General features: G+C 43.0%; 1 protein-coding gene across 1 annotated transcript in view; it reads right to left on the bottom strand.

Moving 5' to 3' along the window:
* Window positions 1-10,000, bottom strand: part of LOC137978775 (mucin-like protein) — a 71,613-nt gene that overhangs the window by 34,094 nt on the left and 27,519 nt on the right. The window contains exons 4-17 of the mRNA XM_068825833.1: window positions 9,753-10,000; window positions 9,533-9,618; window positions 9,184-9,371; window positions 8,350-8,520; window positions 7,022-7,452; window positions 6,799-6,884; window positions 6,450-6,637; window positions 5,616-5,786; window positions 4,288-4,718; window positions 4,065-4,150; window positions 3,716-3,903; window positions 2,900-3,070; window positions 1,476-1,646; window positions 1-103 (exon numbers count right to left, since the gene is read on the bottom strand). The exon at window positions 1-103 is cut by the window's left edge and continues 68 nt beyond it; the exon at window positions 9,753-10,000 is cut by the window's right edge and continues 165 nt beyond it. Coding sequence (XP_068681934.1) covers window positions 1-103; window positions 1,476-1,646; window positions 2,900-3,070; window positions 3,716-3,903; window positions 4,065-4,150; window positions 4,288-4,718; window positions 5,616-5,786; window positions 6,450-6,637; window positions 6,799-6,884; window positions 7,022-7,452; window positions 8,350-8,520; window positions 9,184-9,371; window positions 9,533-9,618; window positions 9,753-10,000 — 2,719 coding nt within the window. The remainder of the gene's footprint in view (window positions 104-1,475; window positions 1,647-2,899; window positions 3,071-3,715; window positions 3,904-4,064; window positions 4,151-4,287; window positions 4,719-5,615; window positions 5,787-6,449; window positions 6,638-6,798; window positions 6,885-7,021; window positions 7,453-8,349; window positions 8,521-9,183; window positions 9,372-9,532; window positions 9,619-9,752) is intronic.

Below are 10,000 nucleotides of genomic sequence, written 5' to 3'. Positions count from 1 at the left end.
GCCGGAGGGGGGTTACTGCAGTTACGAGAACGTATCTGAGTTCCGTTTTCACACGTTTTACTACAAGGCGACCAAGGACCCCATTCTGTATAGTTACCATCGACTGAAAAACACCATAACGAAATAAATATAATCAGCAAGCTTAAATAGATAGAGGATATTAAACGGCGGCGCGAAGATATGAATTTTATTTCGAGTGGTAAAAACAATATTTTACGAACGAGCGCAGCGAGTGGGTAAAATATTGTTTTTAGCACTATGAAATTAAATTTACATCTTCAAGCCACCGTGTAATTTTTTTTATTTTTATTTCGACAGGAGAATTTTCCTCACCCTTTTTCTTTCTAACACCGAGCACAAACTTTATCGCAAATTCATAACCCCCTGTCAGCTACTACTTGCAACAGTATTGATTACTTTCGATGACGATAGACGAAGCCACTATCTAACTTTGAGTGTTTTTGGTGACAGATAACCATTAACATAAGGGTTTGGATCATAAACTTAAGATCCACCGACAAAGCACGTCTGTTTGATCTATTGGCCGTAACTCTGACCCAATACCAATAGGTAAAAGGTAAAGTCGCACGCGAGCCAACTAGGACCCACACGGGCGGAGCTTTTCCCGGTTTCGTCAAAGCATGAAGCAACCGGGAGAATTATTACTCCCCTCTGGATCTGTCGGAGACTGGATCCGAGTTTTTTTTGATTGACAGTTAAGTTGCGTGCGGTCAGTGATTTTGTCTTTTTTTTGTCGCAACGAGAGCAGGAGTGGCTTTATAAAGATCTGTATAAATTTCTTTTGTGTGTGACCTGTGATTTAGCCGGGCAACATTCGATAAACAGGAGGCATTTCCGACAGGATCGGATGTTAGTCCATCGCCGGTACTCATTTATACACCTGGATCTCTTGTTTAAGGAAACAACACGATAGCAGAGCTAGGGCCTCGAACCAGCGACCCTTGGAATCAGAAGACCGGCGTGCTAACCACTACGCCACCTTGCCTCCGCTTAAAGGCCTCCTACTACCAATAACATCACTTTTCACCGACCAACTCACAAACCAGCTTTCATTTATGATTCACTTACAACACACTTTTACTTTATCAGGGTACTTCATTTCTGTATTAAAAATATTTTTGTTTTAAAGACTACCAGGTGATCTCGTGACGTAATTCGAAGAACTGGGGAGAACAATCTTAACGCTGTATCCCACAACCGCGCGCGGCCTTGAATTTTATTTCCGTATTCAACACGGCAGAGGCGAGGTTAGATCTCGGCGGTTTCCACTCGAATGTTCATTCAGTAACAGGAAATGTGGGAGACACGGAATGATCTGTTGAGTTTTGGCGATGGAAATACTGCAGGAAATTTGGAAACTAAACCTAAGGTCGCGCGAGGTTGTAGGATACGGTGTTGATATTTTTCTCTCCAGTCCTCCAAATTACGTCACCAAATCATCTGGTAACTGTTACCTGCACAACCCGGTTCCTCGCACGCCTTTGTCTCAAACCGATCACCACTACAGTCTTCACCACCGTTGGACGGTGGAGGACTGGTGCAGCTTCTATAACGCGTTTGGACTCCAGTTCCGCACGTCACAGGGCAACCACTCCAAATCTCCCATTCAGTAAAGTTGCCATCAACTAATATTGAAATTAAGACGAAAACGAGACATTACGTCATCTTACTTTAAATGAAGTTTGATATTGGAAAAAGTCTTTCAGCGGAAATATATCTTTTTGTCTTCGGGATAGACCATATTCGTGATAGAGCATAAAGTGGAGACTGATGCTAGGAAATCTTTTCCAATCGGATTGGATGTTACTTGTCACTTCAGTGACCCATACCTGAGCTAGTGAGAGACACGAGTCTTTTCCTGTCATAAGGTTACATGCATACAAACCTTTTTGCAAAGCAAAATGTCGTTCAAAACAGGGAAGTATCCACGACTTCCCCACTAGCTTAACCACGGGCAAAAATGACTGCTAGGAGCTTTTTTTTATGATATTTAACGTCTTTTTATTAAATTCAAATTCCTGCGAGTGCGCGCAGAAAACTCGGGCAAAAAAAGCCAAAACTTTTTTTTTTACAGTGTTAAGATTTCAGGAGTTTCGCGAACGAAACTAGATATAAGCAAGAGAGAACACATCCCCATGTCCCATAATAGTTTTTCTTCTATCTATTTTACGCTTCGCGCCATCCTGTGAAAGTTATTTTGGTATCGTGCCCATGGTCGCGCAGCCACAACTAACCAATCACGAGTCTTCCTTTAAATAGCGGCGCATAAAGACCACGGGCTAAATTTAGATTTTTTAAAAATCGTCATTGGAAGAGTCCAATTTATGGTGGATGTGTTCACTTCCAGCATTCTCTGTTGATATAAGTTATGTAGACTTCACTAAAGCGTTCATTTACAAAAAATCTGTGACGCGCCGAACGAACGTAACGGAACTTTATTCAAATGTCTAGTCGTTCTAGCGCTGGAGCGCTAATTGGGGACACTATAAACTGAAATCAACAATTAAGTTGAATGTTGGTTTTTGAGGAGAGTAGAGAACCAACAAACTCAACCCAAATGTGACGCCGAATCTCGTAATCGAACACAGGCCACATTGGTGGAAGGCAAGTGCTCTCACCAGTGTGCCATCTCTGCACACATCTATTTTTAGAATGAAAATTAACCAAAATATTAGGCCATATTGGGGAGGGAGGGAAAGTAGGCCTTCCGTTTCTTTTTCTGTACTCTTTTGATCCCTCCTCTTGAAAAGCTTGACTTTTGCAAATGGATGAAACAGAATACTCTTTTCCTAACCGTTTTGAGCACGCTTTTACTCAGCCTTTTTAAATTTTTTTCTTTTTGTTTTTCCATAAAAAGATGCTTTTCGTGAGACTTTACCTGGACAGGGTCCATTGTTACAAGCCCTTGATTCTTCCCTAGGTCCCACGCAATCGGAACCATTGTTGATCGGAGGAGGATTGGTGCAGCTGCGAGATTTAACCTGAATACCAGGCCCACAAGAGGTGCTGCACGGTCCAAATGCACTCCACTCTGTGAAGCCGCCATCAACTAGAAACGAACGATGAGACCTTTGCTATGCTGATAATGTATGTAATTTTATACCTTGAGTCCGTTTCACGAAAGTGCCGAACTCTTTCTGAGCCCGAGAAGACAATTATCGGCCCGGTTAGTGAATGAAGAGACTTATTTCTCAGTAACGGATTGGAGGTACTCGGAAAAAGTCCGAGTGTTCCCGAACAGGAGTAGAACTTATTCGGGAGCTATCGGATTTTTGCCCGTTCTCCCGAGTTGTTATTGAAAACCCAGTCTTTCCACATCTTTTTACGAAAAGAAAAAGCTAAATAACTACAGAGTTTTATGCTTTGAAAACAAATATAAGCCAAGTTGCTCATATCCACGTTAACGTCAGCCCTGGTCGCTGACTACCGCCTAAAAGAATTCGTTGTGGTCACTTTTAAATCGTTTTAACTCTGATTATTGCTTACATCGCAAACTTGGGCCAAACGTGGCAAGGTCTTACGATAGTTGATGAATGGGCCGGCAAGAGTCAAATTTAACGTAGCGTTCACAAAAATTGTACAGTAAGGCCCTAAAGAAACACAAATTATCATCAGACGGCAGTGAAAACAGGAAACGACGTAAAAAACAACAACTTGAAATAGGAATTTTTCATCAGGTACCATCTCGGCTTACCTGAAAATCCTACACCAAATTCAGAGGTTAAATTTTGCAACACGGAGTCTAAAACGCTCGTTAGGACAGTCCTTTCCACGACAACCGACGAGGTCACATTGACCACCAAGCGAACGTAGAACTTAACTTGCAATGGACTGTTCACCTTTGGAAACCCTGGAAAAATGAACACCTCAGGCTGTCCTGACCTGAAACAATGAATAAAGATAGCGTTAGTGCGCTGAAACGACGAGGGACAGATGTTTGAGTGAGGCAAAACCAAAGTTTACTGTTGAATCAATTGACAATCAAGCGACTCGATTAAAACAACAACCAAAGATGATTTATTAGGTGATCAAAACCAACTTACTCAACGCCACAAGACCCACTTACGAAGCAGCGTTCAGTGACAGATTCGACCAGCACTTGTTTAAAGTCCTGTTCCCTTCGGCACCACTGAAAAATCAGATTGATTTCAATCAAAATTTTCGACAACGACGACAACTCTTAATTTGTTCGGGCCTTATTTTCCCCTTCGCCCTGAGGTAAAATATTTACATTTGATTTAACAGCAAAGGGCATTGAAGACAAACCTCTGTAATTGTGAAACTTGAAAGAGTAAAATTTAAGGCGTTTACGTTGTCTTCTGGGGATGGATCTCGACGAACAACATCGCACGGTAGCGAAGAAGTCGTTGGTTGTGGTGGTGCTGTGGTCCCTGGTGGCGCTGTTGTCCCTGGTGGAGCTGTTGTCCCTGGTGGAGCTGTTGTTCCTGGTGGTGCTGTGTTCCCTGGTAGAACTGTGGGCCCTGGTAAAGCTGTGGTCTCTGGTAGAGCTGTCGTCTGTGATGGAGCTGTGGTCCCTGGTGGAGCTGTTGTCCCTGGTGGAGCTGTGGTGCCTGGTGGAGCTGTTGTGCCTGGTGGAGCTGTGGTGCCTGCTGGAGCTGTGGTCCCTGGTGGAGCTGTGGTGCCTGCTGGTGCTGTGGTCCCTGGTATGTCTGTGGTCCCTGGTGGGGCAGTTGTCCCTAGAGAAAATGTGACGTTAAAAGTGTCAGTATTTGCTATACCAGTAACAAGTTTAATTAAATAAAAACTTAAAGGGGAACTGAAGGCAAAAAAATAAACATTTTTTATTTACACTTTAGACTACGCACAATAATGTTTTCCAACTTTTATTCTGGCATATCCGCCGTTTTTCAGCCTAAAAAAATGTTTTTTTTCCGATTTTGGGCCATCAGCATTGCATTGAATGGAGAAGTCAGCGTTATTTTTGCAGCTTAGGACGTATGATATGGGGAAGACATGCGAGAGCGCCCCATATAAGGAAGCAGTGGTTTTGACTGATGTTTGTCGTGAATATTGCGTCCACGAAAAAACAGCAAAACAACGAAGAAAATATCCATAGCAGCACTTGTTTCTCTTGATTAAGAAATCTCTGTTCCCCAAATCATCCGTCACAGCAGGGTGCTGATTTAGTTTTTGAGCCCGCAAAAAACAGAAAAAGAGAAGAAATAACCACACACAATTCACTTTACGCTTTTCAAAAACAATGTTGAAAAAATTGCTGATTTTGGCCTTCACTTCTCCTTTAAACTTCAGTTCCACAAAATGGTGATCCGTGAAACACAGCAACCCCCAGTATTTAAGTTATCAACAATCATGGCAGATAACCGGTGTTTCAATGTGATGCTGTAAGCTTAAATCATACTCAGTGTTGAACGTTATTATTTGTTGTTTTAGCTCACGTGACCACCAGCCATGTTTTTCCAAGAAAACGTCTGCGTGAAAATAGAGGAAGATTGGGTCGGGATAACAACAAAGGGAACAAAGAAGCTGTTTGTTAGTTGGAAGACCTTAGACAGTAATGACTAATTTTTTTCTTTTTGTTTTTTCATAAAAAGATGCTTTTCGTGAGGCTTTACCTGGACAGGGTCCATTGTTACAAGCCCTTGATTCTTCTCTAGGTCCCACGCAATCCGAACCATTGTTGATCGGAGGAGGATTGGTGCAGCTGCGAGATTTAACCTGAATACCAGGCCCACAAGAGGTGCTGCACGGTCCAAATGCACTCCACTCTGTGAAGCCGCCATCAACTAGAAACGAACGAGATCGTTGCTATGCTGATAATGTATGTAATTTTATACCTTGAGTCCGTTTCACGAAAGTGCCGAACTCTTTCTGAGCCCGAGAAGACAATTATCGGCCCGGTTAGTGAATACAGAGATTTATTTCTCAGTAACGGATTGGAGGTACTCGGAAAAAGTCCGAGCGTTCCCGAACAGGAGTAGAAGTTGCTCGGGAGCTATCGGATTTTTCCCCGTTCGCCCGAGTTGTAATTGATACGCCAATCTGCTTCTTCCGAAAACTCAGTCTTTCCACATCTTTTTAAGAAAAGAAAAAGCTAAATAACTACAGAGTTTTATGCTTTGAAAACAAATATAAGCCGAGTTGCTCATATCCACGTTAACGTCAGCCCTGGTCGCTGACTACCGTGGAAAAGAATTCGTTGTGGTCACTTTTAAATCATTTTAACTTTGATTATTGCTTACATCGCAAACTTGGGACAAAAGTGGCAAGGTCTTACGATAGTTGATGAATGGGCCGCAAGAGTCAAATTTAACGTAGCGTTCACAAAAATTGTACAGTGAGGTCCTAAAGAAGCACAAATTATCATCAGACGGCAGTGAAAACAGGAAACGACGTAAAAAACAACAACTTGAAATAGGAATTTTTCATCAGGTACCACCTCGGCTTACCTGAAAATCCTACACCAAATTCAGAGGTTAAATTTTGCAACACGGAGTCTAAAACGCTCGTTAGGACAGTCCTTTCCACGACAACCGACGAGGTCACATTGACCACCAAGCGAACGTAGAACTTAACTTGCAATGGACTGTTCACCTTTGGAAACCCTGGAAAAATGAACACCTCAGGCTGTCCTGACCTGAAGCAATGAATAAAGATAGCGTTAGTGCGCTGAAACGACGAGGGACAGATGTTTGAGTGAGGCAAAACCAAAGTTTACTGTTGAGTCAATTGACAATCAAGCGACTCGATTAAAACAACAACCAAAGATGATTTATTAGGTGATCAAAACCAACTTACTCAACGCCACAAGACCCACTTACGAAGCAGCGTTCAGTGACAGATTCGACCAGCACTTGTTTAAAGTCCTGTTCCCTTCGGCACCACTGAAAAATCAGATTGATTTCAATCAAAATTTTCGACAACGACGACAACTCTTAAATTGATCGGGCCTTATTTTCCCCTTCGCCCTGAGGTAAAATATTTACATTTGATTTAACAGCAAAGGGCATTGAAGACAAACCTCTGTAATTGTGAAACTTGAAAGAGTAAAATTTAAGGCGTTTACGTTGTCTTCTGGGGATGGATCTCGACGAACAACACCGCACGGTAGCGAAGAAGTCGTTGGTTGTGGTGGTGCTGTGGTCCCTGGTGGCGCTGTTGTCCCTGGTGGAGCTGTTGTCCCTGGTGGAGCTGTTGTTCCTGGTGGTGCTGTGTTCCCTGGTAGAACTGTGGGCCCTGGTAAAGCTGTGGTCTCTGGTAGAGCTGTCGTCTGTGATGGAGCTGTGGTCCCTGGTGGAGCTGTTGTCCCTGGTGGAGCTGTGGTGCCTGGTGGAGCTGTTGTGCCTGGTGGAGCTGTGGTGCCTGCTGGAGCTGTGGTCCCTGGTGGAGCTGTGGTGCCTGCTGGTGCTGTGGTCCCTGGTATGTCTGTGGTCCCTGGTGGGGCAGTTGTCCCTAGAGAAAATGTGACGTTAAAAGTGTCAGTATTTGCTATACCAGTAACAAGTTTAATTAAATAAAAACTTAAAGGGGAACTGAAGGCAAAAAAATAAACATTTTTTATTTACACTTTAGACAATGCACAATAATGTTTTCCAACTTTTATTCTGGCATATCCGCCGTTTTTCAGCCTAAAAAAATGTTTTTTTTCCGATTTTGGGCCATCAGCATTGCATTGAATGGAGAAGTCAGCGTTATTTTTGCAGCTTAGGACGTATGATATGGGGAAGACATGCGAGAGCGCCCCATATAAGGAAGCAGTGGTTTTGACTGATGTTTGTCGTGAATATTGCGTCCGCGAAAAAACAGCAAAACAACGAAGAAAATATCCATAGCAGCACTTGTTTCTCTTGATTAAGAAATCTCTGTTCCCCAAATCATCCGTCACAGCAGGGTGCTGATTTAGTTTTTGAGCCCGCAAAAAACAGAAAAAGAGAAGAAATAACCACACACAATTCACTTTAGGCTTTTCAAAAACAATGTTGAAAAAATTGCTGATTTTGGCCTTCACTTCTCCTTTAAACTTCACTTCCACAAAATGGTGATCCGTGAAACACAGCAACCCCCAGTATTTAAGTTATCAACAATCATGGCAGATAACCGGTGTTTCAATGTGATGCTGTAAGCTCAAATCATACTCAGTGTTGAACGTTATTATTTGTTGTTTTCGCTCACGTGACCACCAGCCACGTTTTTCCAACAAAACGTCTGCGTGAAAATAGAGGAAGATTGGGTCGGGACAACAACAAAGGGAACAAAGAAGCTGTTTGTTAGTTGGAAGACCTTAGACAGTAATGACTAATTTTTTTCTTTTTGTTTTTTCATAAAAAGATGCTTTTCGTGAGGCTTTACCTGGACAGGGTCCATTGTTACAAGCCCTTGATTCTTCTCTAGGTCCCACGCAATCCGAACCATTGTTGATCGGAGGAGGATTGGTGCAGCTGCGAGATTTAACCTGAATACCAGGCCCACAAGAGGTGCTGCACGGTCCAAATGCACTCCACTCTGTGAAGCCGCCATCAACTAGAAACGAACGAGATCGTTGCTATGCTGATAATGTATGTAATTTTATACCTTGAGTCCGTTTCACGAAAGTGCCGAAATCTTTCTGAGCCCGAGAAGACAATTATCGGCCCGGTTAGTGAATACAGAGATTTATTTCTCAGTAACGGATTGGAGGTACTCGGAAAAAGTCCGAGCGTTCCCGAACAGGAGTAGAACTTGCTCGGGAGCTATCGGATTTTTCCCCGTTCGCCCGAGTTGTAATTGATACGCCAATGTGCTTCTTCCGAAAACTCAGTCTTTCCACATCTTTTTAAGAAAAGAAAAAGCTAAATAACTACAGAGTTTTATGCTTTGAAAACAAATATAAGCCGAGTTGCTCATATCCACGTTAACGTCAGCCCTGGTCGCTGACTACCATGGAAAAGAATTCGTTGTGGTCACTTTTAAATCGTTTTAACTTTGATTATTGCTTACATCGCAAACTTGGGACAAAAGTGGCAAGGTCTTACGATAGTTGATGAATGGGCCGCAAGAGTCAAATTTAACGTAGCGTTCACAGAAATTGTACACTGAGGTCCTAAAGAAGCACAAATTATCATCAGACGGCAGTGAAAACAGGAAACGACGTAAACAACAGCAACTTGAAATAGGAATTTTTCATCAGGTACCACCTCGGCTTACCTGAAAATCCTACACCAAATTCAGAGGTTAAATTTTGCAACACGGAGTCTAAAACGCTCGTTAGGACAGTCCTTTCCACGACAACCGACGAGGTCACATTGACCACCAAGCGAACGTAGAACTTAACTTGCAATGGACTGTTCACCTTTGGAAACTGTGGAAAAATGAACACCTCAGGCTGTCCTGACCTGAAACAATGAATAAAGATAGCGTTAGCGCGCTGAAACGACGAGGGACAGATGTTTGAGTGAGGCAAAACCAAAGTTTACTGTTGAGTCAATTGACAATCAAGCGACTCGATTAAAACAACAACCAAAGATGATTTATTAGGTGATCAAAACCAACTTACTCAACGCCACAAGACCCACTTACGAAGCAGCGTTCAGTGACATATTCGACCAGCACTTGTTTAAAGTCCTGTTCCCTTCGGCACCACTGAAAAATCAGATTAATTTCAATCAAAATCGACAACAACGACAACTCTTAATTTGTTCGGGCCTTATTTTCCCCTTCGCCCTGATGTATAATATTTACATTTGATTTAACAGCAAAGGGCATTGAAGACAAACCTCTGTAATTGTGAAACTTGAAAGAGTAAAATTTAAGGCGTTTACGTTGTCTTCTGGGGATGGATCTCGACGAACAACACCGCACGGTAGCGAAGAAGTCGTTGGTTGTGGTGGAGCAGTTGTCCCTGGTGGAGCAGTTGTCCCTGGTGGTGCTGTGGTCCCCGGAGCTGTTGTGGTCCCTGGTGGAGCTGTGGTCCCTGGTGGAGCTGTGGTGCCTGGTGGAGCTGTGGTGCCTGGTGGAGCTGTGG

The sequence above is a fragment of the Montipora foliosa genome, chromosome 12, assembly GCF_036669935.1.
Source record: "Montipora foliosa isolate CH-2021 chromosome 12, ASM3666993v2, whole genome shotgun sequence".
In the NCBI taxonomy this organism is placed as follows: domain Eukaryota; kingdom Metazoa; phylum Cnidaria; class Anthozoa; order Scleractinia; family Acroporidae; genus Montipora; species Montipora foliosa.
This window is presented reverse-complemented; position numbering and strand designations above follow the sequence as displayed.